The sequence below is a fragment of the Suncus etruscus genome, chromosome 15 (assembly GCF_024139225.1).
Source record: "Suncus etruscus isolate mSunEtr1 chromosome 15, mSunEtr1.pri.cur, whole genome shotgun sequence".
In the NCBI taxonomy this organism is placed as follows: domain Eukaryota; kingdom Metazoa; phylum Chordata; class Mammalia; order Eulipotyphla; family Soricidae; genus Suncus; species Suncus etruscus.
Window position 1 is genome coordinate 50,723,723 of NC_064862.1, and position 26,474 is coordinate 50,750,196.

General features: G+C 41.0%; 1 protein-coding gene across 2 annotated transcripts in view; it reads right to left on the reverse strand.

The window, feature by feature from the left end:
* The window catches only part of ADK (adenosine kinase), a 402,848-nt gene that overhangs the window by 113,789 nt on the left and 262,585 nt on the right, over positions 1-26,474 (reverse strand). For both annotated transcript variants that reach the window (XM_049789187.1, XM_049789188.1), the window contains exon 7: positions 18,748-18,918. In XM_049789187.1, coding sequence (XP_049645144.1) covers positions 18,748-18,918 — 171 coding nt within the window. The remainder of the gene's footprint in view (positions 1-18,747; positions 18,919-26,474) is intronic.

Below are 26,474 nucleotides of genomic sequence, written 5' to 3' on the forward strand. Positions count from 1 at the left end.
TCTATAAATTCGGGAGGGAGAATAGTGAATAAAGATTTCACAGAAATTGGAGCTCTCACTTGAGACATTACATAATCCTACTAAACTTAGAAAAATTTTATAAATACATTAATTTAATAAAATTTCAGGGGGCCGGGAAGGTGGCGCTAGAGGTAAGGTGTCTGCCTTGCAAGCGCTAGCGTAGGACAGACCGCGGTTCGATCCCCCAGCGTCCCATATGGCCCCCCAAGCCAGGGGCGATTTCTGAGCACATAGCCAGGAGTAACCCCTGAGTGTCAAACGGGTGTGGCCCAAAAACCAAAACCAAAACCAAAAAAACAAACAAACAAACTAACTTCTTTTGGGGCCGGTGAGGTGGCGCTAGAGGTAAGGTGTCTGCCTTGCAAGCACTAGCCAAGGAAGGACCGTGACCACGGTTCGATCCCCCAGTGTCCCATATGGTCCCCCCAAGCCAGGGGCAATTTCTGAGCGCTTAGCCAGGAGTAACCCCTGAGCATCAAACGGGTGTGGCCTGAAAAACAAAAACAAAAAAAAAATAAATAAAATAAAATTTCAGAACAAAGTACTGTTATATTGGGGGCGGAATGGTGGCCCTGGAGATAAGGTGTCTGCCTTGCAAGTGCTAGCCTAGGATGGACCTCGGTTCAATCTCCTCACGTCCCGTATGGTCCCCCAAGCCAGGAGCAATTTCTGAGCGCATAACCAGGAGTAACCCCTGAACATCAACAGATGTGGCCCCAAAAACAAACAAACAAAAACCAAAGTACTGTTAAATTGTAATTAATTGATTCATAATGATAAACTGAAGTCCTCTGAGAAATACCCATAATTCCATTTCTACTATAAAATGCAGGGAGGGTAAGGCCAGGTCTATTCCACATCACATCCCTAGCATCTGATGCATAATCTTGGCTTAATAAATCATTATAAAATAATCAAAGAACAATCAAGACAGATCGGAAATCCAAGGCCTCCTGCCAAAGATTCCAGACATTTGATCTTTATCAACTTAGTTATAGCAGATAACCTCTGTTCTGCAAGGCCTAATTTTACTCCTAGTGCAAATTCACATTGTTCATTCAAAGGATACTCAATGTGTGTCCTCCCCTATGCAGGCATGGCTGAAAGAATTAAGAATCCAGTCTTCAGCTTCCTGGAACACACTTCACATAAACTATGGGCTGTGGTTGCAGGGGCAGAGGCTCTGCCATTTATGAAAAACATCTTGATGTTCTTCCTCTACCTTTACCTCCTGAGCACTCAATACACTTCTTTCCTTGAAGACCAGAACCAAGTGCTAACCAGTTGTGACAAGGCTTCGTGGTTTGTCTGTATGTTTTTCACTCATCCTGAGGCTGCCTCAATGTCCGCAGCACAAAGCAAATGCTTTATAATTTATTTTTTAGAATTCCCTTGGGGGCACAGCTCTGAGTTCCACAGAGCAAGAAATAAACTTTGACTCCAGCGTAACAGTCTGATGAGGAATTCCCCTCCTAACCAAAACAACATTCCAGGATGAAGGTCCGTTTCAACTCAACCCCATGGGGGTCCTTGCAATGTTCTATAATGAATCCAAGTTGGTTTGATACAGGTAATACAATAATCTGCTCAAATTAAGAATTCCACCTTGAGCTAATGAAATTAGTGCTCACATTCTATTCACTAATGTCTTCATGGTTAAGAGTTAGTTTTAATAAGGTCAAGTGCTGAGAATAGCCATTGCCTTTTAAAATGAATTATTCATGATGGTTTAAAAAAGAATAGCTCAACAATCAAATAACAGCAATGAGAATACCATATCTAGTTGTCCTTAAAATGGACTTGCCATTACCACAGATTAATGAGCTAACATGTCAAGAGTTCCTATGACTACTAGACTAGCATTTTAATAATATTGCTTATACTGGATAATACATTTGGAATAGATGCAAAGTGTCCATGTGAATCAATAATGTTACTTCTGGAGGTTGAGGTTGAATGGAAATGAAAAAATATTGAATCATTTAGGGAGGGGAGAGAGAGAAAGAGAGAAAGAAAGAGAAAGGGGAGAGAGAGAGAGAGAGAGAGAGAGAGAGAGAGAGAGAGAGAGAGAGAGAGAGAGAGAGAGAGAAGGGATTAAGGCACTGCTTCTCAATTATTTTCTGTCATGCTCCCCCTAGGGAGAAGAAAACATTTTTCGCGCCCCCTGCATGACTGTAAATAGTATCTTTATTAAAAAAAAACTTAAACTTGCAAAACAAAAATATATAAAGTAATTTGAGCTGATTTTTTAATCAGAGGTGTTGTCTGGACTAATGGCTACAATGAGCACGTTTTGCAATGTCTGGACTAATGGCTACAATGAGCACGTTTTGCAACGCATAGCTTTTCGAAGCTGGTTTGAAGCAGGACAGCAACTCTCAGCTTCAGAGATATACAGAGACATAAACACGGGGCTTAGTTTGTTATGACAGTGTCTGCCGAGGTCAAACGCGCGCCCCACTATTTGAGAACCATTGGATTAAGGTGACCCAACCATGGGGGCTGGATGATAGCTCAGTGGGAGGGCATTTCCCTTGCATGTGGCCAACCCAGAACTGACCCTGGTTTGATCCCAGGAAATCCCTACGGTTCCCCAAGCCTGCCAGAAGCAATTTTTCCTACACACTCACAAATATCTTACTTGCAATTAATATCTCTAGATCTAGCCCTACAGTCAAGTATAGGGAATCTTACATATAAGATTAAAGATATAAAATTAATTGTAAAATTAAGAGGAAGTTTGAGGCCAGAGCAATAACAGAGTAGAAGGGCATTTGTGGTTGTGCAGCTGACCTGGGTTCGATCCCCAGCATCCCATACAGTCCTTGAGCGTGCTAAAATTATTTCTGAGTAACATGGAGAGCCAGAAGTAACCTGAGTGCTCCCTCAAAAAAACAAAAAAATACTGTTAGAATGTATGAAAAAAGACACTGCAGAATTTTTGTGCTGTCAAAAACTTATCACTCCTACAAAGAATATTGTAGAAAAACTGGTTACAACTTTCTAAGTATGCCGTAATCATAAAAGACAGAAAAACCAAAGAAATGCTCCTGATTAAAAACAAAAGGGAAAAGGGCACGCACAAGTTAATTTGGGATCCTAGATTCCATCTGGATCCAAAAAAAGACATTAAAGAGTTTTTCTAATATAAACATCATTCGTAACCACTATGAACTAATCAAAGCTAGGAAATTACTGTTGATAAAATCCTGTTAACAGAGGGAGCATTCTGGGGTGATATGGTGTTGGAAACTTTTATGCATGAAATTCTAACATCAAGAGTGTTGTAAACACAGTGCCTAAAATTAAAATATTGAAAAATTGTCTTCAGAATATAATTTAACCTTTACTAATGACCTTCCTGTGTCAAAAAGAGACAGAAAAACAACTGTGTTGAGTCCAAGACCAGTTTTGTTTTTAGTTTTTCTCTGAGATGAAGCCAGTATAAATTAGCCAGTACCAAAGTTCCAATGCATTATGTGAAAGCTTTGGCTATAATCTCATTAGTTTTTTATCAAAGAAATTTGCCTACTTTAGCTATATTAAAATGCCACAAATTTGCAGTACAGCAACAGAAACAAATAAAAAAGGTGAAGGAAATATTTAATAAAATGGAAAAGCATTGTAATATGATTATAGGAATTCAAAGAACTTCAAACTAGAGCTTTGAAAAAAAAAAACAAAGGATGAATAGTTATTTTGCAAAGATTTAGAAACCTCTTGCCTTTATGCAATGCAGGTGAAGGACTTAGAAAAGACAGTAGCTGGAAGAAGAAAATGGTGGAAGATAAGGTGGATTATAAATAGAGTCACAAAACAGATACTAAGTAACTATTCTTTTTTTTTTTTTTTTGAGGGGGCCACACCGGATGGTGCTCAGGGGTTACTTCTGGCTTTGCATTCAGTTTTTGCAGCACTTAAGGGACCACATGGTGTCAGGGATTGAACAAGGGTTGGCAGCGAGCAAGGAAAGACTACCCGCAGTACTACTGCCCTGGACCTGCTGGCAAAACTTTTTAACTATATGCTTTTTCCATTAATAATAGTCTCCCCTGAGTTCTAGGGTGCTTAGCTTTTTGCATATGTAAAACACCTTATAAAGACTCTAAGGAGAAGGGTAAATCCATAAACTAAGCAACAATCAGAAGGTGTGATAGCCTTATTTTGACTGATGCCTGATTACTTTCTGTAGAAAATAGAAATAGGTAAACATTAAGTTTAGAAAAATATTCATGATTTTGAAGAGGTTATATATTTTTTAGCAACCTAAGTTTTTTTTTTTGTTTTGTTTTGCTTTGTTTTTTGGGTCACACCCGGCAGCACTCAAGGGGTTACTCCTGGCTCTATGCTCAGAAATCGCTCCTGGCAGGCTCGGGGAACCAGATGGGATGCCGGGATCGAACCACTGTCCTTCTGCAGGAAAGGCAAAAGCCTTACCTCCATGCTATCTCTCTGGCTCAACCCCTTAGGTTTTATCTGTTCCATATCATATCTGGTTGCAAGTGGAAAAAAAAAAAAAAAAAAAAGAAAACAAAAGAAAAAAAAAGAAAAGGAAAAATTGGGCCCGGTGTTTGCCTTGCAAGCAGTCGATCCAGGACCAAAGGTAGTTGGTTCGAATCCCCGAGTCCCATATGGTCCCCCGTGCCTACCAGGAGCTATTTCTGAGCACACAGCCAGGAGTAACCCCTGAGCACCGCTGGGTGTGGCCCAAAAGCCAAAAACCAAAAACCAAAAAAAAAAAAAACCAAAAAAAAAAAAAACCCAAACCAAAACAAAAACAAAAAACAAAAAAAAACCCCCAAAAAAAAACAACAACAAAAAAAAAAAAAAAAAAGAAAGGGAAAAATTGGTATGAACAGCAGCAGTAGGAAGGTGACATATATCGTTATTTGGGAAGAAATAAGGCATTTCTGGAGTGTAGAATTAGTATTTTAGATACGACCCTGACCCCACATCATACAGGAAATCCCTTGATAATAAGGATAGGTAAGAACACAGCTTCTCTTGTTAGACCATGGATCAAGGTGATGGCCCGAAGTCTGAAAATGCTTGGAAATCATCTATCATAAGGAACAAAATTTTGAGTCAAAATTCAAAAATGAGTTCCCTGAAGATAACATTGTGTCCATACTTGACAGGGTTTTCAAACATTAAAAAATGCTACCTTGACAAAGAACAGAAAATCTCCTACCCAAAAAGACACTATCTGAGTAAGGATATAGAAAATTCTATTTTATCATTTATATGTCCTATGCATAATTTAAAGATGTGCATACATTTTCTTTTTTTTTTTTTTTTTTTTTTTTTTTGGTTTTTGGGCCACACCCGGTAACGCTCAGGGGTTACTCCTGGCTATGTGCTCAGAAGTTGCTCCTGGCTTGGGGGACCATATGGGACACCGGGGGATCGAACCGCGGTCTGTCCAAGGCTAGCGCACGCAAGGCAGGCGCACCTTACCTTTAGCGCCACCGCCCGGCCCCGTGCATACATTTTCATCCTGAAATAACAACTTCCTTTGTAGAGATGAGAGTATAACCTCTGAGCACCACCAGGTGTGGGCCCCCGCAAAAAAAGAATCAATGGCTGTTAGAAAGCTTAGGAGATTTAACAATGTGCACAGCAAACATCAGCAATGTCTCCCTTGTCTAATTAAATACATGAAGGAAGGCACAAACAAATCCAGTTCCCTCGATTTGGTAAAGAGATGATTCAGTTTACTAAGACGGAGCTACATAGCCAGGGGCTGGAGAGAGAGTACAGCAGGTAGGGAGCAGCTGACCAGATGGGGAGCCTTGCAAGGTTCAATCCTTCGCACTCCAGATGGTCCCCTAAATACCACCAGGAATAATTGCTGATTGCAGAACCAGGAGTAATATCTGAGCATCTGCAGATGTGGCCAAAAACAAAACAAAAAACAAACCCAAAAGGAGATGAGTTAAAAAACTCAAATTCCAGGGCCCGGAGAGATAGCACAGCAGCGTTTGCCTTGCAAGCAGCCGATCCAGGACCAAAGGTGGTTGGTTCGAATCCCGGTGTCCCAGGTCCCCCGTGCCTGCCAGGAGCTATTTCTGAGCAGACAGCCAGGAGTAACCCCTGAGCACCACCGGGTGTGGCCCAAAAACAAAAAACCAAAAAAACAAAACAAAAAAAACCTTGAATTCCATTAGTAAAAATCAATTTCATGTTGCTTTAATGTCCAGAAGTGTCAAAATAAATTACTGCTTTGGGCTCCACCCACCACCATCGCCTGCAAAATATTTTCACTGCTTTGCATGACTCAACAACTAACCCAGATTCTACTCAACATCATTATCATTATCATCAGCATATCATCATCAACAACAACAACAACATACTAAGTCACCACACAGGAAAGCGTGTCATCACAGTTCCTGAGTTGCAATGGACTTGTAATCTACTAAAGGTTCAACAGGCATTTAAAACAAATTTCCAAACAGGCAACTAATAAATACATGGAACAAATGCCACCAGAAGAGACCTCACCTGCCAGACTCAAAATGCAGAGGTGGAATTTTATCTGAAACGAAACATCTTTAAACCATATGAAGCAATGAAGCTGAATTCTTATGCCCACTTTCCAAGCTGAATTTCCTTATTTAAACAAATCTTAAGTTGCGTGCTATGGGTGAGTGCTGTTTCACAATGGAATTAAGTGAAACTCTTGACAAAGCAGTTATTATCATGAGATAATTGACCTTCCTGAGAGTTAAGCATCCCCAGGCAAAGTTGAGTGTACTTAATCCTGGCAGGTTAATTATCTAGTGATTATGAAGCCCTGAACAGTATTACTCCTAAGAACCATTTGCAAGATGACATTATTAAAAAAAAAAAAAAAACCAAAACTTAATTTAATAAAAATGAAAAACAAGAAGAATAATCAACTTCTTTAGTCATGTATTACATATAATGACTGCCAAACAGCTTGCATTAGCAGGCATCAGTGGGTATAATTACCTGCCTGTCCAATGCCCTTTATTAAGGTGATTACATGTGAATCGTGGGAACAAATGGCTGTTGCTCAAGGGAAATATGGAAAACTTTGAGGATGTTAAAAATGACTTAGAAAAACAGTGAAACACTTAAAAGAATTTATGCATTGAAGTCATTTCAATAGTACCTTAACAATAACAACCAGGGAGGCCAGAGCGATGGCACAGTGGTATGGTGTTTGCCTTGCATGTGGCTGACCCAGGACGGACCGAGGTTGATCCCCTGGTGTCCCATATGGTCCCCCAAGCCAGGAGCGATTTCTGAGCGCAAAGCCAGAAGTAAACCCTGAGCATCACTGGGTGTGGCCCAAAAATCTAAGAACAAATGAACAAACAAAACCAATAACAACCTGGAAATCCATACAGTTTCCTGAGTGAAATGCCCAGCTCAGTGGCCCGAAGTACAAGTTTTGCATGTAAGGGCCTGGGTACAATCCCCTTGGCTCCATCAGGGCCCCCACACAGTCGCCAGGAGTTCCTCTCAAAAGAATTAAAGTGGAAGATGCAGGATAGCAGGCTACCAAGAGTTGCTAATTGTGTCGATATACACATTTCTCTTTGAGCTGCTAAGCCCCATTAAAAGGAGCCAGGAGTACAATAAGATGCTATTTCACACCCAAATAAGAGGGCTTTGGTTTAAATATAGATAAAACTATATTATATGCTAATTTATTTATATTTAAATTAATAAATATATGAATATATTAATGTATTATATATCATACAATGATATAATATATTGAATATATGTATATATAGAGCGATAGATATGGGGGTTTGGGAGGAGTAACTAGGATTTGAGTCCCAATACTGGAGGGTGTCCCTAACATTACCAGGGGCAGCACAGGAACTGTCTGCCCAGCTGGACAAAAATCGATGAGGTCTTACATATATAAAAGGAAACGACAATTGTTAGCAAGGATGTGTAGAAGCTGGACCTTTGCATATTGATGATGGGAGTATAAAATGATGCAGCTGCATTTGTAGAAAACAACCTGGTAGATCCTCAAAAACTGAGCCACAGTATCACACACTCCAGCAATGTCACTGTTGGTTTCATGCCTTCAGCTTCATAGCTACATTATTCACAAAATGATTATTATTCACTTAACAAATTATGTTACGTGAGAGCCAAACTGAATCTATTTAGAATCGTGCCTACAGGGGCCCAGTGATAGCACAGCAGGTAGGGCATTGGCCTTGCATGCAGCTGACCCGGGTTTGATCCCTGGCAAAAGGGATTTATAGTCTCCAGTCTGCCAGGAGTGACTTCTGAGAGCAGAGCCTGGAGTAACCTGAGTGCTACTGGGTGTGGCCCAAAAGCAAAAACAGAATTGTACCTAAAATACAATTGAGATGTATCTGTAAGCCATATTGTGGAGAAAACAGAATAGTGGCTTGATGGGGTCGGAGCAGTGGTGCAAGCGGCGTCTGCCTTGTGTGCACTAGTCTAGGACGATCCCAGATGTACCATTTGGTCCCCCAAGCCAGGAGCGATTTCTGAGCTCATAGCCAGGAGTAACCCCTAGTGTCACCAGGTGTGGCCCTAAATTAAAAAAAAAAAAGTGGCTTGAGGGGGGTGAATGGGGTTGAGGTATCAGGGGCCAATGGGACAATGCTGGGAGTGTCCTTCACACTACATTATAGTAGTACAAAACGGTAATTTGGGGAGGGGGGTTTGGGTCACACCTGGCAGCGCTCAGGGATTACTCCTGGTTCTACAATCAAGAAATTGTTCCCCGGGGCCGGGCGGTGGCGCTAAAGGTAAGGTGCCTGCCTTGCCTGCGCTAGCCTCGGACGGACCGCGGTTCGATCCCCTGGAGTCCCATATGGTCCCCCAAGCCAGGAGCAACTTCTGAGCGCATAGCCAGGAGTAACCCCTGAGCGTTACCGGGTGTGGCCCAAAAACCAAAAAAAAAAAAAAAAAAAAAAAAGAAAAAGAAATTGCTCCTGGCAGGCTTGGGGGACTATATGGGATGCCGGGATTCAAATCACTGTCCTTCTGCATGCAAAGCAAATGCCCTACCTCTATGCTATCTCTCCAGCCCCATCAAAATGGTAAATTTTATGTGTATTTTTCTTTTAATGATTATCATAACACTTGATAACTATACTTTACTTTGATCACACTAACGATGAAATGATGTTTGGGTGGACACCAGTACTTATCTCAGGATGTGCCAAAGTATTTTCAGAGTTTCTTTTAAAAAAAGTATCCTTTTTCCTAAGTCAAACTGTGAAAACAATTGAATGAGATATGGTGAAATATTAACTTAAGAGGCAATGTACTAGTCTGTTGCACAATTAGTGGAAAAGTAAATAATTACCTAAAACTGTTAGACACAGACCCAGAGAGATAGCACAGTGGTGTTTGCCTTGCAATCAGCCAATCCAGGACCTAAGGTGGTTGGTTCGAATCCTGGTGTCCCATATGGTCCCCCGTGCCTGCCAGGAGCTATTTCTTTTTTTCTCTCAAATTTTTTTTTTTTTTTTTTTTTTGGTTTTTGGGTCACACCCAGCGGTGCTCAGGGGTTACTCCTGGCTGTCTGCTCAGAAATAGCTCCTGGCAGGCACAGGGGACCATATGGGACACTGGGATTTGAACCAACCACCTTTGGTTCTGGATCGGCTGCTTGCAAGGCAAACACCACTGTGCTATCTCTCCCGGGCGCCAGGAGCTATTTCTAAGCAACAGCCAGGAGTAACCCCTGAGCACCGCCGGTGTGGCCCAAAAACAAAAACAAACAAACAAACAAACAAAACAACAACAACTGTTAGACACAATATTATTTTAGATTTCAGAATTAGTCTGCTGACTTACAATAAAGTTTTTCGTTGTTCCTAAATATCATAATGTGAGAAGAAAATGGATATTTTAAAAAGATTTAATTTACAAAGAAAAAGGCTGTAGCTAATACTTGACTCAACAGTCTAAGATAAGAAATAGTGGGGCCAAGGAGCTGGTTAAGGCATTTGCTTTGAACCCAGTTGCCCTGAGTTTGATCCCCAATACCCTGAATAGTCCCTTGAGCCTGCCAGGAGTGATCACAGAGAGAGCCAGTAGTAAGGCCAAAAGACTGCTGGGTGTGGCCCCCAAACAAAAACAAAAACAACAAAATAAGACAAGGTACCTACCTACCCTCATAACTTTTATTCAACATATCACCACAAGCCCTAGACAGAAGAATTAGGTAAAATAATGAAGTAAAATTGAAAAAGAAGTAAAATGGTGACTTATTTCAAATGATATATACTGAAAGGGGCCAGATGTTCAGTGAGTAGGGCACTGGCATCCCATATCATTCCCTGAGCACCACCATGAGTAATTTGTGAGTGCACAGCCAGGATTAAGCCCTGAACACAGTCAGATGTGGTTCCCCCGAAAATATATATGAATAGATATAAATCAACTCAGTATAGCTATGGCATACAAGATCAAAATACAAACATCTATTATTTATATACATAAATAAAAAAAATATATTTCATATCCATAGATTGGAAAAAACAGTTGAAAAATCAATATTACCCAAAGCCATCTAAAATTCAACACAACCCCTAACAAAATTGGAATGGCATTTTCCCCTCACAGAATAGAATAAAAGATCCTAAAAATCTCCTTTAAGACAAAGTAATCTGGAGAAGGAACAAAAGTAAAGACACTATGATCCCCGATTTCAAATTACCTAGTGATATTGACCAAAACAGTGTGGTATTGGCATTAAAAGAGACACCTGAGTCAATGGAATGGACCAGAGAGGGCAGGCAGAGTGACAGCTCTTTGCAGGGTCACCCTAGCTCATTAGATAAAGATACATTTTAACATATGCACTGAGTGCTGATGAAGAAAGGAAAACGTCCATTACTCCTTCAAAGTTCCCTCATGTCCATTTGAAACCAATCTCACCATACATCTTCATTCTCAGGCAACCAAGGGTTGGCTCTACCCTGACAGATTACTTTGAATTTTTTTAGAATTTAATTTAAATGGAATTATCCAAGATATGCTTTGTCTGACATCTCATCTTTAATTCAGCCTAAGTATTCAGAAATTTATTCATGTTGGGGGAAGTATAAATAGTTCCTTCCGGTTACAGTTGAGAAACCTTTTAGAAGTGTGTAGACATGTCACAATTTGCTTTAGTTCCAATACAGATTTTTGTTTTGATTTTACCTCTCCGAGGACCCCAGAGCATGAAGAGATTCAGGATTGCCTTGGGGTAGTCTGTGTGCACTGGGGATGGGGTTCACTGTTTCAGGCTTGTCCTGGGCTCTTCCAAAAAGACCCTAAGACTTCTCACAGGGATTCACAGTTGGGCCATCTGTTTTCGTCTGTTTTTATTTTTGGGCTACACCCTGTGATGGTCAGGGGTTACTCCTGGCTATACGCTCAGAAATCGCTCCTGGCTTGGAGGGCCATATGGGATGTGGAGGTGATAGAACCTGGGTCTGTGCAAGGTCACTGAGTGCAAGGCAAACACCCTACCTGCTATGCCACCGCTCCAGCCCATTTGGGCCATCTGATCAGCTCCCCCAGGCACAGTCACACAGGGCTTTGACATGTGCTCACAAGACAAGAACTTGACACCACTGGTCACATTCCAGACCCCTAGAGCAATCTGTATTTAGTCACTGGTAGATGTACATTTGGATTGTTTCTGAGACTCTAGACACTTATAAATAAAATTGCATGAGAAGTTGTAAAGGTTCACATACATACATGTTTTTATTGTCTTGGGTAATTTTAAAAGGGAATGTTCTAAGGTGCAGCTATATGTAACTTTGAAGAAAGTGGAAAACCATTTCTCAAAGTAGTTGTACCTGTTTACATGATCCTTCATTATGACACGTTATAAGGAAAAATTTTTCCATGTATTTCTAGAGTTATTTGTGAACACATGCTTTTATTTTGGAAGATTATAATTTACGTAAAGGACTGGGGGATCTGCAGAAGCCTACAGCATATCATAAATTCACATTCTGTCATTATTATTTGGTGTGATCATACTTTGTTGAAAAATCAAATGTGGGTCACTTTCTAGACCAGGGTTCTCAAACTCGCGGCCCGCGGGCCATTTGTGGCCCTCCGTACAACATTTTGTGGCTCTGCCCTAGAGGAATCTTTTTTTTTTTTTGGTTTTTGGGCCACACCTGGCGGTGCTCAGGGGTTACTCCTGGCTGTCTGCTCAGAAATAGCTCCTGGCAGGCACGGGGGACCATATGGGACACCGGGATTGGAACCAACCACCTTTGGTCCTGGATCGGCTGCTTGCAAGGCAAACACCGCCCAGGAATCTTTTTTTGTTTTGTTTTGTTTTAGTTGTTTGGGTCACACCCCCCAATGTTCAAGGTTTACTACTGACTTTGCACTCAAGTATCACCCGACTTTGCCTCCTGTGGCCCCCAGGTAAATTGAGTTTGAGACCCCTGTTAGACTATCACTTCTATACTTGGTTCTATTTATTTATCTTTTTTTTTGGGGGGAGAGGGGACACACGGTGGTGCTCAGGGATTACTCCTGACAAGCTCAGTTTACCCTATGGGATGGTGGGGATCAAATTCTGGTCTGCCCCATGCAAGAAAAACGCCCTACTTGCTGTGCTATAGCTCCAGCTCCTATTCACTTACCTTTTTTTTTTTTTTTTTGTGGTTTTTGGGTCACACCTGGCATGCACAGGGGTTATTCCTGGCTCCAGGCTCAGAAATTGCTCCTGGCAGGCACGGGGGACCATATGGGATGGTGGGATTCGAACCAATGACCTCCTGCATGAAAGGCAAACGCCTTACCTCCATGCTATCTCTCCAGCCCCCTATTCACTTACTTTTAAGGGTGATATTATGCTGTTGCTTCAATATGGTTTTTGGTTTGTTTGTTTGTTTTTGCACCACACTCAGTGACACTCAGGGGTTACTCCTGGCTGTGCACTCAGAAATCACTCCTGGCAGGTTCAAGGGACCATAAGAGATGCTAGTGATGGAATCCAGATTGGCCTTATGCAAGGCAAATGCCCTCCTTGCTGTGCTATCACTTTGGTCCCTTCAATATAGTTTTATTTTTATTTTTTTCTAAACTTTACTTATTTATTTATTGATTGATTGGTTTTGGGGCCACACGTGGCAGTGTCAGGGCCTACTATTGGCTCTGAACTTAGAAATCACCCCTGGGGGCCCGGAGAGATAGCACAGCGACGTTTGCCTTGTAAGCAGCCGATCCAGAACCAAAGGTGGTTGGTTCGAATCCCGGTGTCCCATATGGTCCCCCGTGCCTGCCAGGAGCTATTTCTGAGCAGACAGCCAGGAGTAACCCCTGAGCAATGCCGGGTGTGGCCCAAAAACAAAAAAAAAGAAAAAAAAGAAATCACCCCTGGATTAAGTCCTGTTGAGTCCACAGATCAATTTAATAACAGACATGCTGGTAATTTTTAATATTTTGATTTTGCGGACACACATCTGGTGGTGCTCTGGGATGTCTTGGCTCTGCCCTCAGGGATCACAACAAAGGGGGACAATAAAGGGGGCTAGGAACTGAATCTGGGTTGACCATTTGCAAGGCAAGTGCTCTACTTTCCTATCTCTCTGGTCTCAGTGATAGTTTAAACAATGACACGTTAAATTCCATAGGCATGTGCTCTCAACACTCCACTCCTCAATAATTTCAATTCTCAATAGATGTTTACTATATGAACCATTTGTTAGGAAGAATACACCAAAAGAGGGTGTGTTTGGTGGGGGGGCTGCAAGAAAAGCATTTTAAAATTTCACTGAGAGCTGCTAACATGGTAAAAATAAATATGTCATTTATAGCCATAGCCTTAAAAAACTTAGACTTAAGATATTCTGTGAAAGATGATAATAGAGACTATTTTATTTCTTCCTTCCTGAACTGTTTCTTTGTACCTTAGTGGCACTCACTAAATCCTCCAGCATAATATTCATTAGAAGTCAACAAAGGAAACATTTTGTTTTGTTCTCAATTTAAAGAAAATTTGCAGCTCATTTTTCATATTAAATATGATGGTCCCTATATAATTTGGGGTTAGATATTGGGTTGGAGAAGTTCCTCTCTAATCCCAGTTATTTTGAGGATGTCATCAGTAAATGTTAGAGTTTTCTTATCTGTAGAGGGTTTTTTAGGTCCATTAAGATGATTATTTATTTCCTTTAGCTTTACTAAGATGAATTACATTATAAGCCAATTCTGTATTCTGGATCATGATGAATTATCCTTCTTATGTACGGTTGGGTGATTTGCTATAAAGGATTTTTTGCTGTCTAAGTTTATAAAGAGTTTTGATTCAGTTTCCTTTCCTTGAAAGTCATCTTTGTTTGCAGTAGTTCAGAAATGCGTATCTTTTTTATGAAGCTATTTCTTCACTTGTACCCTCTGACTAGTGAACTCTGTGTTACATTTCTGAACTTCCTGCCTTATCTCCACAATTCAAAGCTAATGCCAAGTTCAATGTGGCCTAGAAATTCTCTCTAAGCAATAGGCTGGGGTACTTAGAGGCTCACTTAATTTATCTCTTGTCTCACAGGAATCACTATTTCTCACTGACTCTGAATATAGTCTTGGGGTTTTTGGAACTCATTGTTTAAACAGAAGGTGCTAAGAAAAAAGAACATTATTACTTACTATATGTGTAGTAATGTTACTCTGTAATAATATTACTAATTGCCTCTAAAACTTGGCATTCTGAACATTTAGAGTAAGACAGCAAATTTGACTGACGGGGGCAGGGCAGAAAGAAAAAGAAAATAATTCTACTGGTAATTTCTGAGGAATAGATTTTACACTTCATCACATTTAAAATATCAAATGGCCCCCTTTTCAATCTCTGGGCAACAGAAGATATTTTAGTATTACAAGAATATTCAATGGGAAAAATGGCAAATGAGATTAGAGAAACAAAATGAACAACTTGGGGGCTGAAGTGATAGCACAGCTGGAGATGTTTGTCTTGCATGTGGCCAACCTGGGTTCGATATTTGGCATCCCATATGGTCCTCAGTTCCCCATGCCTGACAGGAGTGATTTCTGAATGTAGAGCCTGAACTCCATCAGGTGTGGCACCCCCCAAAAAAGAACAACTCTATAATTAGTTTTTGTAACAAAATGTGGTAGTTTTTATTTATTCAGACTCAATTTGGCCAATTGATATTTGCAACTAAGTTAACAATTTTCTTTCTTTTTTTTTTTTTGTTTTTGTTTTTGTTTTTTGGGCCACACCCAGTGACGCTCAGGGGTTACTCCTGGCTATGCGCTCAGAAGTCGCTCCTGGCTTTGGGGGACCATATGGGACACCGGGGGATCGAACCGCGGTCCGTCCTAGGCTAGCGCTGGCAAGGCAGACACCTTGCCTTTAGCGCCACCGCCCGGCCCCAACAATTTTCTTTCTTATTTATTTATTTTATTTTAGTAAAGAATTTTCAAAGTGGGGGCCAAAGAGACAGGCTCAAAGGCCTAAGTACATGTTGGAGGTCACGGTTTGGCCCCCAGTACTGAATGGTTCCCTAACCTTGTCAAGAGTGACAAGAATACAGAGCTGGGGCCAGAGAGATAGCATGGAGGTAAGGCATTTGCCTTGCATGCAAAAAGTTGATGGTTTAAATCCTGGCATCCCATATGATCCCCTGAGCCTGCCAGGAGCAATTTCTGAGCATAGAGCCAGGAGTAACTCCTGAGCACAGCTGGGTGTGACCCAAAAACCAAAAAAACCCTATAAAACAAAAAATAGAAAACTAGGATCAGAAGGGCCAAGCAATAGAAGAGCGGGTAAGGCACTTGCACATGGCCGACCTGGTTTTAAATCCTGGCAGCCCATTTGGTTTCCAGAGCCAATCTGGAGTGATCCCTGAGTATAGCCTGAGTAGAGCCGAATGTAGCCCCCAAACAAACAAAAAATAAATTCTAAGATCAGAGACATAGTTAGGGATTAAGGGTCATTCTGCTGACCCCAATTCGAAACCCTGGCATGATGTATGGTCCTCTACCGGCACCAGGGGTCATTCCTGAGATCAAATCTAGGAATAGCATCTGAGTACCTCTAGTCCCTCAATCCCCACCCAACAGAAAAAATAAAAAAACTAGACTAAATTTCTAAATGAACATTAACTTTACTAGTTTTCAGAATCAATAGGTGATGATAAACATCTTGTTATTGTCATTCACATTGTTTTCTTTTCTTCTTTTGGTTTTTGGGTCACACCCAGTGACGCTAAGGGGTTACTCCTGGCTATGTGCTCAGAAATCACTCCTGGCAGGATGCTGGGGGATCAAACCTTGGTCTGTCCTAGGTTAGCGCTTGCGAGGCAGACGCCTTACCGCTAACACCACCACCCCGGTCCACATAGTGTTTTCTGTTTGTTATTTGATTTGGGGTCACATCTGCTGATGTTCAGGGACTATTACCGGTGGTGCTTGGAGTTAGTGGTGGTGAGGGGTTTGGGACCTTAGACCAGGGATTGAACCTGGGTCATCTACATGCAAGGTAAACACCTTTCTTGCTATACTACTGCTTCAGCTCCTCAGGTATCTTTTTTGAATGTTTACCTTTTGTTCATTTTTAGTTAGGTTTCTTGACTCAGATATATTTTGATTACTGTTGCAATATATAGCCTATTAGTCTGTTAATCACATAGTAGAAAATATATTTCCCATTTTGTGGACTTCTTTTCATTTTCTTGCGTTTTCTTAGAATCAAGTGGCTTTAATTACAGTGAAAGCCAATTTATTATTTCTGTTGTTGCCTGTGTTCTTGGAGTCCTTCTTTTCCATTCTCCCAAATCTCAGCCAAAGCACTAAGCATTGTTCCTTGCTTCTGGTAAATTCTTTCCAACTTGTTTTACATGTTTCAAAAATATGTAAACTCTTATTAAAAAGTTATTCAGACATTCTTAACAATTTTAAGACTATTCTCCATTATATCAGAGAATTATACAGTCAAAACTGAATTTCTTTTACTATTTCAAGTTCTCAGGTTGCTATTATTCCCAAGTGTCTTGTTTGTCTGTGTTTGATTGGGGGCCACAACTGGAAATACTCAGAGGTAACTCTTCATTTTACACTCAAAAATCATTACTGATGGCACTCTGGAGACCTTCTGAGATGCCAGAGATTGAGCCCAGGTTGGTTGCGTGCAAGTCAAGAGCCCTTTCCACTGTACCATTGCTACAGCGCCCTGCAAAAGTGTCCATTTTGAAATCATATGCATCCTTTGAAAACCTACAGAAAATTTTCTATTTCAATCCGTTCGACCTGCCTGACCTGCCTTTGTTTGGGGGAGGTTGGGTCACACCTACCAGTACTTAGGGGTTGTTACTCTTGGCTCTGTGCTCAGAAATCACTCCTGGCAGGCATGGGGGACCATATGGGATGCTGGGATTCGAACTACTGTCTTGGATCGGCTATGTGCAAGGCAAACGCCCTACCACGGTGCTATCACTCTGGCACCCTAACTTTTAAGAACTCTGAGGTCAAGGGTCAGTTTTGCCCAAGGAAAATCAAGTGGTCACTAAGAGATACAGCAATCTCTTTACTGGGTCTTCTGGATCCATTAAGAAAACAGGTAGAGGGGCCCGGAGAGATAGCACAGCGGCCTTTGCCTTGCAAGCAGCTGATCCAGGACCAAAGGTGGTTGGTTTGAATCCCAGTGTCCCATATGGACCCCCGTGCCTGCCAGGAGCTATTTCTGAGCAGACAGCCAGGAGTAACCCCTGAGCACCGCCAAGTGTGACTCAAAAACAAAAAAAAAAAAAAAATAAAAAAGAAAACAGGTAGAGAGGAAAATCTACACATTTAGATCAGTTTCCTGAGACTACCAGTAGGTACAGACCCTGAGAGTTATAAAAACTCTTCTTTGCAATTCCCAAAGATGCTATTCTTTTTCTTCTTTTAAAAAATTTATTATTATTATTATTATTATTATTATTTTGGTTTTTGGGCCACACCCAGCGGTGCTCAGGGGTCACTACTGGCTGTCTGCTCAGAAATAGCTCCTGGCAGGCACGGGGGACCATATGGGACACCGGGATTCGAACCAACCACCTTTGGTCCTGGATCGGCTGCTTGCGAGGCAAATGCTGCTGTGCTATCTCTCCGGGCCTTAATTTTATTATTTCTAAAGAACTGGAAGACACCCGTTGGTCTCGAACCATCAAAGATGATTGTAAATTTTTCTACGTTCTTAATAATATCTTTATTTAAGCACTATGGTTACAAACATGTTTGTAATTGTGTTTCAGCCATAGAATGCACACCCCCTTCCCCATTATCCCCCCATTCCCTACCTCCCCCTCCCCATCTTCAAGACAAGTATTGTATTCTCTCTTTATTGTTGTCAAGATAGCTATTAGTGTAGTTATTTCTCTAACTATACTTACCATTTTTGTGATAAGCTTGTTATTATAGGCTGGTCCTTCTAGCTCTCATTTCTATTGTCTCTCAGTGCTATTATTATACTGTCTTTTATTTTTCTTAAATCCCACAAATGAGTGAGACTATTCTCTCTTCCTCTGACTTATTTCATTCAACATAATAGTCTATACATCCAACCATGTATAAGCAAATTTCATGACTTCATTTTCTAACAGTTGCATAGTATTCCATTGTATAGATGTACTACAGTTTCTTTAGCCATTCATCTGTTGTCGGGTATATGCACAAACACAAAACAAAAGAAAAACAAGCACTATCCCCCTCTCCCCAAGTGTAACTTACAGTCTCATTTCCAAAAAGGATGTCAACATAAGGCAAAACTTTCATCAGGGGTTCCTTGTAGAACTGGCTAATAAATGGTGCTGACAAATTCATAGTGAAAATTCTGTTCTTTTCAGATGCATGGTGAGCTACCTTCAACACAGACTCTGGAGAAACCGTAAGAAAAAAACCCTGGATAAAGGAGAGAAAAAGAGAAGATATTAGAAATGGCACCTAATGGGGAAATAATAAAAATTCATCTATATACGAAACACAAAAGTCTATTTAAAAGTGCAATGCATAAAACAGCATTTGACTAGGAGAAAAGTTTATCAGGATCAGTAAATATTTGACATAGGCCACTGCCTCAGAGTGCATTATTGCATGGCAGAGATGTAAATCTAATCCTGAAAAAAAATTCTGGGAACCCGCAAAGGGAAAACCAGTGGAAATATCTCATTTAACTGGAAATATTAACACAGGCATATTAATTCAATCTTTAGGCATTTCTACTTCTTTTCTTGGTTCTGGAGCCAGACCTGGTGACGTTCAGGGCTTACTCCAGGTGCCTTGCTCAGTGATCACTCCTGTGGCAGTACCTGGGGAAGTTGAAACCAGGAAGCACACAAGTGCCGTAATGACACTGCAAGCTCTGAGGCCTTTTTTGGGGGGTGGAAGCTTTGGATCACACCTGGCTGTGCTTATTTCTGGCTCTATGCTCAGGAATCATCCTGGGAGTAAAGGGATAACCATAAGTGATGCAAGGAATTGAGTTTGGGTTGTCTGTGTGAAAGGCCAGTACTGGAACAGAGCCCTCTTTCTGTAGTCATTGTTGGGGTGCAGGGGATAAACAGTGAGCCTTATGCATGCAAGGTACTAATTCTCAGCCACATCCCAAGGTTCTGGAAGTCTTCAAATCTCTGCGTCTGGGCCAGAAGTGAAACAGCATGTAAGCCCAGCTAGTACTGCATTTATTGTATGCTACTACCATGTAGCCAAGAAGGGTTTGGTTCCCAGAACTTATGGTGAATCCCTAATACAAAGCCAGGTGTGGCCAAGCCCTCCCCCATAACATCCAAGAAATAAGTAAGAAAAATGATATTCTGGGGAGAGGGGCAGAAAAGGTGATCTAAGGAATTTTAATTTCTTTTTTTAATTTGGTTTTTGGGTCACACCTGGCAACGCTCAGGGGTGACTCCTGGCTCTGAGCTCAGAAATCGCCCCTGGCAGGCTCAGGGGACCATATGGGATGCTGGGATTCGAACCACCACTGGTCCTGGGTTGGCCGCTTGCAAGGCAAAAGTTCTATTGCTGTGTTATCTCTCCGGCCCAGGAATCTTAATTTCTAATTGCCAGAATGCAGGCACTCTTAGGAAAGCCCTATAGGTGAGGATTCTGTATTCACTCTTTGGTTTGCCCCCTCTCTGGGCAGAAGACAATCCAGAGAGACTTTTCATTAGTGATAATGTAAAGGCCCACTTAGGTTTGATTAGCATTAGATAGGTATTTATGCCAGTTAGCATTTGCCCTTCTTCCTGGTTTAATGACCCAGAATAGTAAGTACAGTCAGGGTTCCATGAGGCTGTAAACCCTTGTCCCCCATGCTTTTTTTCCTCCCCTCCCTCCCTCCCTCCCTCCCTTCCTTCCTCTCTCCCTCTCCCATCCAGAGGTGCTCTGGGGTTACACCTGGCTCTGCACTCAGAAATCACCCTTGCGATATGCAGACTCCAGGATCTTTAATACAGAAGAATGATACCAACAACAGAGACTATGTGAGGAATGGAGGTGTATTGCCACTACAGACTATGACTTGAATTGGACAAACTAGTTTGCCTGGAGCCTAGAGTCAGTCCTGTGCCAGGAAACTTCAGGGGTAGGGTCTCCATGTATTTAGACCATAATTTGTCTTTCCATGTCCCTTATGTTTTGGTGGGCCTATGCAAACAAATGCCACTTTAATATCGTTTTTTACTATGTTCTCTTGACTCCAATCCTTAAGAAAAACAACCCATTAAAACTTTTGAGGTTAACTTAAACTAGTAAGCATGTGCATGGAACTAGATAAATGTACTTTGCCCTCAATGTTTAAAGAGTTACATAAGTCTAATATCTTTAGATTATATGGTGTGCTGCTAAGAAACAATATGTACTACAACTGGGGATTTGAGGGACAAAGTAATTGTATTGTACATGGGTTCAGTTTTGTTTTTCTTAATGTTCTTTGGCTGAAAGTTCAAGGCTGGGATATCATCGATGGAACTACTGAGAATCCTGTTTATGGGTGATTGGGCTTCCACTGTAACTTTACCCTGTCCTCTTTCTTTGCATCTTTGTTGTCATAATTAAAATAATAAAAAAAATAATTAATAAAAAAAAAAAAAAAAAAAAAGAAATCACCCTTGCAGGGCTCAGGGGAACCATATGGGATGCCTGAGATCAAACCCAGATTGACCATGTACAAGGCAAATGCCCTCCCCACTGTGCAATCTCCCCGGCCCCACTTTTCTCTCTCATGTCTGGCAGTCAACACATGAGTGTTCACATAGTAATTGGTTCACTAAGGCAACATTGGAGATGTTGGCCGAGTGAGGAATGCAAAGGATCTCAAGCGGCAAGATAGGGGACTATTACGTGTGGTGGTGGCAGGTGATAAGAAATAAAGTTTGGGCCCGGAGATATAGCACAGCGGCGTTTGCCTTGCAAACGAATCCTGGTGTCCCATATGGTCCCCCGTGCCTGCCAGGAGCTATTTCTGAGCAGACAGCCAGGAGTAACCCCTGAGCACCGCCGGGTGTGGCCCAAAAACCAAAAACAACAACAACAACAAAAAAACAAAACAACAACAACAACAACAACAAAGAAATAAAGTTTGCAGGAAAATAGTCAGGAGTCATTCTATTATTTGCAAGGTGTGTGTATGTGTGTACACGTGTGTGTGTGTGTGTGTGTGTGTGAGAGAGAGAGAGAGAAAGAGAGAGAGAAGAGAGAGAGAGAGAGGAGAGGAAGAGAGAGAGAAAAAAGACAGAGAAAAAAATAGCTGAGGAGCTATTCCTATCTCTGTACTCAGAAGTGACAGTGATAGGGACCCAAATATGGTACAGCGGATGGAACAGAGGTTGACCAAGGCAAGCACCTTAACCCCTACATCTGAAATCCTCTCTCACCTCTCTGGCTCCAAAATAAATAGCTGTTAAAGAAAGAAAAATAATGGTACATGTACTGTTCTTTTTTGAAGTATTGCAAGTGGTTATAATAGAATCACCTGGAAACAACCGTATTTTCCGGTGTATAAGACAACCCCCTACTTTTCCTGTTAAAATATGGGTTTTGGGCTATATTCGCCATATAAGACTACCTCTCTTCTAGCGCACACCAAATGGAAATTAAAAAACGTAAGATTTGATTTCAATAGGAGATTTTAATTCATATGCTTATGCCATGCATGTACTTAGCTGGAAAACTCACTTATAAACATAAGGCTACTTGTCATCAAACATGTAAACATGGGCCCAGAGAGATAGCACAGCGGCGTTTGCCTTGCAAGCAGCCGATCCCGGACCAAAGGTGGTTGGTTCGAATCCCGGTGTCCCATATGGTCCCCCGTGCCTGCCAGGAGCTATTTCTGAGCAGACAGCCAGGAGTAACCCCTGAGCAACGCCGGGTGTGGCCCCCCCCAAAAAAAACAAAAAACAACAACAACAACAACAACAAAAAACCATGTAAACATAAAACAGTGATCTACATTGAGAGCAGGGAGAGGGCTCCACAAGAGCAGCTGGCTGGAGTGCAGTGATTAATAGGACTGCTAGAGGGAGACAGAGTGCCTCCTCTGTATCCTGAACAGAGGGATGCTGGTGGTAAGAGTGGGGAGGACCACTTCTCCCTGAAGCTGGAGTAAGTTTCAGCATGCCGTATACTGGCATACAAGATGACCCCTGACTTTTAAGAAGTTTTTCATGAGTTAAAAAGTTGTCTTATATGCTGGAAAATATGGTGAATTTGTTTCTTCTTTTCTTTTTATGGTGGGAGATTCATCCCATCAATGCTCGGGATGGTGGTCATTAGGATCCCATCCAACTGTGTGCAGGTTATATGTTACCGGAAACCGAACCAGAATCTTGGGTAATGCCAAGCATCTGCTCCAATTCTATGAGTTCTCTTTCTTCCTAGGCCAATACTTGTGTTCCAGGCATTGTGAGCAACAATTTTTATGTATATTAATGCATTTCTTAGCATTTTTCCTTTCATCAAACTTACAAGGTGAATATTGATATTATTCTCATTTTAGGAACTAGAAAGGCAAGACAGTAATGTTTAGAAATGTTGGGGCCGGCGAGGTGGCACTAGAGGTAAGGTGTCTGCCTTGCAAGCGCTAGCCAAGGAAGGACCGTGGTTCGATCCCCCGGCGTCCCACATGGTCCCCCCCCCAGCAAGGGGCGATTTCTGAGTGCTTAGCCAGGAGTAACCCCTGAGCATCAAATGGGTGTGGTGCGAAAAAAAATATTGCCTAAAAAAAGAAATGTTTTCAAGGGGGCTGGAGCTATGGCGCAAGCAGAAGGATATCTGCCTTGCATGCGCTAACCTAGGACGGACTGTGGTTCAATACCCGGTGTCCCATATGGTCCCCCAAGCCAGGAGCAATTTCTGAGTGCAAAGCCAGGAGTAACCCCTGAGTGTCACCAGTTGTGGCCCCAAAACAAAACAAAACAAAATAAAAGTTTTCCTGAGCATACAGCCTGTATGTATGTGATGGAACTGTATTTCTGTATTCCACAGGGGGAAAAAAAAAAAAGAAAAGAAAAGGGCAGAAAGTATTTTTGGTCAGCCAGTTGGAGATAAAGAGTTGTTTTTAAGAACAGGGGAATTTTGAGAATTTTTACTCTTCAATAACAAGGATCTAGAAGAGAAACAAAAGAAGGAATAAAGGATGAATCTGGTCAGATACACGAGTACAGAAGAATCAAAACGGGAAAAAAAATTTAGCTTATTAGTGATTGGAAGGACATGGAGGCTTATAACCCTGAACACGAATTAAGGCCATTTCTTAAGTCTTTCCAAAATGTTTATCGAAATATTCTCTTCAAATTGTATTTCAGAATCAAAATTTTTCTATTATTTTCACATTTTCTATTAAAATAATATTAAAATTATTTTTAATGTAGGAATGATACATATAGGGAGTTATCTGACAGATTTATTGCCTTACAAATGTTGAGCTCCGGGCCTGGAGAGATAGCACAGCGGCGTTTGCCTTGCAAGCAGCCAATCCAGGACCAAAGGTGGTTGGTTCGAATCGCGGTGTCCCATATGGTCCCCTGTGCCTGCCAGGAGCTATTTCTGAGCAGACAGCCAGGAGTAACCCCTGAGCACCGTCGGGTGTGGCCCAAAAACCAAAAACCAAAAAATCAAAAACAAAAACAAAAACGAAAAAACCAAAAAAACCCAACAAATGTTGAACTCCCAAGAGATTTTTTCTGACAGTATATTAAGAGTATAATTATCTCATCACTTTAAAGTATTGCTAATGAAATTCTAATAAAAATGTTTTCCTATCAGAGTAATATAGTATGTTCTCATTAAAAAGCTTCACTCTTTTAATTCATAACCAATATTCAATTGTTATAGAAAGGTAACAAATCTGACTCCTAGGTAACATTGTTTTAAAAATGTTTTTATCCTTTTTTTTTAAAAACCAAATACCATGTCACTCGAAAACTATGAGCATCCAAGCTGCTTCCTTTGCTATTTCTGTCACTTGGAGAGTGAAACTGAACAGTTTATACAGCATCTTGTCTCCATAGTAATATGTATGTACTTGCTTTTTAGTCTCTCATTTAATGAGGAGAGTTTAATGCCCCCCCCCAGCCCCTACCCATCACCCATTTCTCCTTAAACTGCTCCAGCATGAAATAAAAACCTCCCAGAGCAAGCAGTCTGGGGCTGTGGATTAACCACAGACAGTCCTAGAATGGTCTACATAAATAGTAACCTGGTCAAATAATTAGGCTTCTCACCAACTACACACTGAAAATTTGATCTGTGCTAAAATACATCTGATTGTAATTTAAGGTACTGAACAGTACGCCCCTGGAGTTTAAGTCTGGCTTTATTCCAAGTAAGTGTGTGTATGTATGTGTGTATTTGTGTGTGAGTATGTTGTTTTATTTTTAAAATATGAAGCAAGAGTACTGCGGTATGGACATGTCTCTTTATATTTTGTTACTTGAAGAATACATGAAAAATATATCTAATCTTATGAGGCAAATTCACAATTAAATTCTAATTCTGAGTAGTTTCTTGCTTTATCTTTAGGCAAATATTTAGTTTTTAAACAATGTAGGAGGCCTGCTGTTTGATGGAAAAGACCTAAGATTGATGCCAACAATGGTTTTCTTGCTAGATGTGTGATTCTCTTCTAGGCTATGTGTTCCAAACTGTACAAGCACTCAAATAAGAAGTGCCTTGACAAAAATAGCTTTTCTTCCTCTCTCCCCTGGGGACTAGGTATGTGATAAAAAGGTCAATTTTTGCATCTCTACAGATCAGAGGTTGGTAGGTTTTTCATTTAGAAAAATAATCAATAAAAATCCTGTGATTTTCTTCTTAGGACCCAAATCTACACAGTAATTAACCCTGTTAGCCTTTGTTTCTTCAGGCGACCAAACACAAGAGGCTAGATAATATGAACAAGAACTGAGTCAAGTGACACAGTTCAGTCCTTTAAGGTGGACAATAAAATTAGGCAAAAAGGGCAGCTAGAGATCTAGAGAAAGATTTAGCTGGCCTAAAGTTTAAGCTACAAGTCTCAAATACATAGATTTGTCATTCAGTTCCCGGAAAGATTTCTCTGGGAGGAACAGAAAATCTAAATGACTTATTATACTAAAAGAAAAAGAATTTTCTTTCTAGTTTCTACCATAATGTATGGAGATCCATAACTTGAATATCATTTTAATTGCCTTTACTAAGGCACAGAATTTTTTAAAATTTTTATTGAAACCATTGTGATTCATAAAGTCCTTCTTAGTTGGATTTCAGACATACAGTAAAACAGGGCCATTCCCACCACCAGTATTGACCTTTCTCCACCAATGTCCCCAGAGTGCAACTCATGCCACCACCTTTTGCCTCCCAGCCTGCCAGTGTAACAGGGCCATTTTAAGTTTAGATTGTTAGAGTTTGGGTCTCTTGATTCTATTGTTGTTGACTTTGGTTTGGATATTTAGTTCTGCCATTTTTTTTTTTATCTCCACCAATGCACCTAAGTCCACTTGGCCTCTGGCTCCCATCTTTTTTTTTCTTCTTAATTTTATAGAAAAATGCAGACATACATAAAACAAAGTAATTCATATCCCAAGGCTCGATGAAAAAGGCGGGAACTCCTATCTAAAAGATTTTTAAAAAAGGGGTGGTAGTTTTTTGTATAAGCGCGGCAAAAGTTGGAGAAAATCGAAAGGAAAAGCATTGTCCCCATATCAATGGAGCACTTTGCCATAAGACTAACTCCAGGCACTGGGCATACTAAGTTGTTTTCTTTTAAAAGTATATTTTCTATTGATCTAGAATTGGGGCCACACTCTGTGGTGCTCAGGGGTTACTCCTGGCTGTGTGCTCAGAAATTGCTCCTGGCACACTCAGGGGACCATATGGGATGCTGGGGATTGAACCAGGAACAGCCTTAGATTGGTCACATGCAAGGCCAACATCTTACCACTGTGCTATTGATCCGGCTCATATAATAAGTTTTT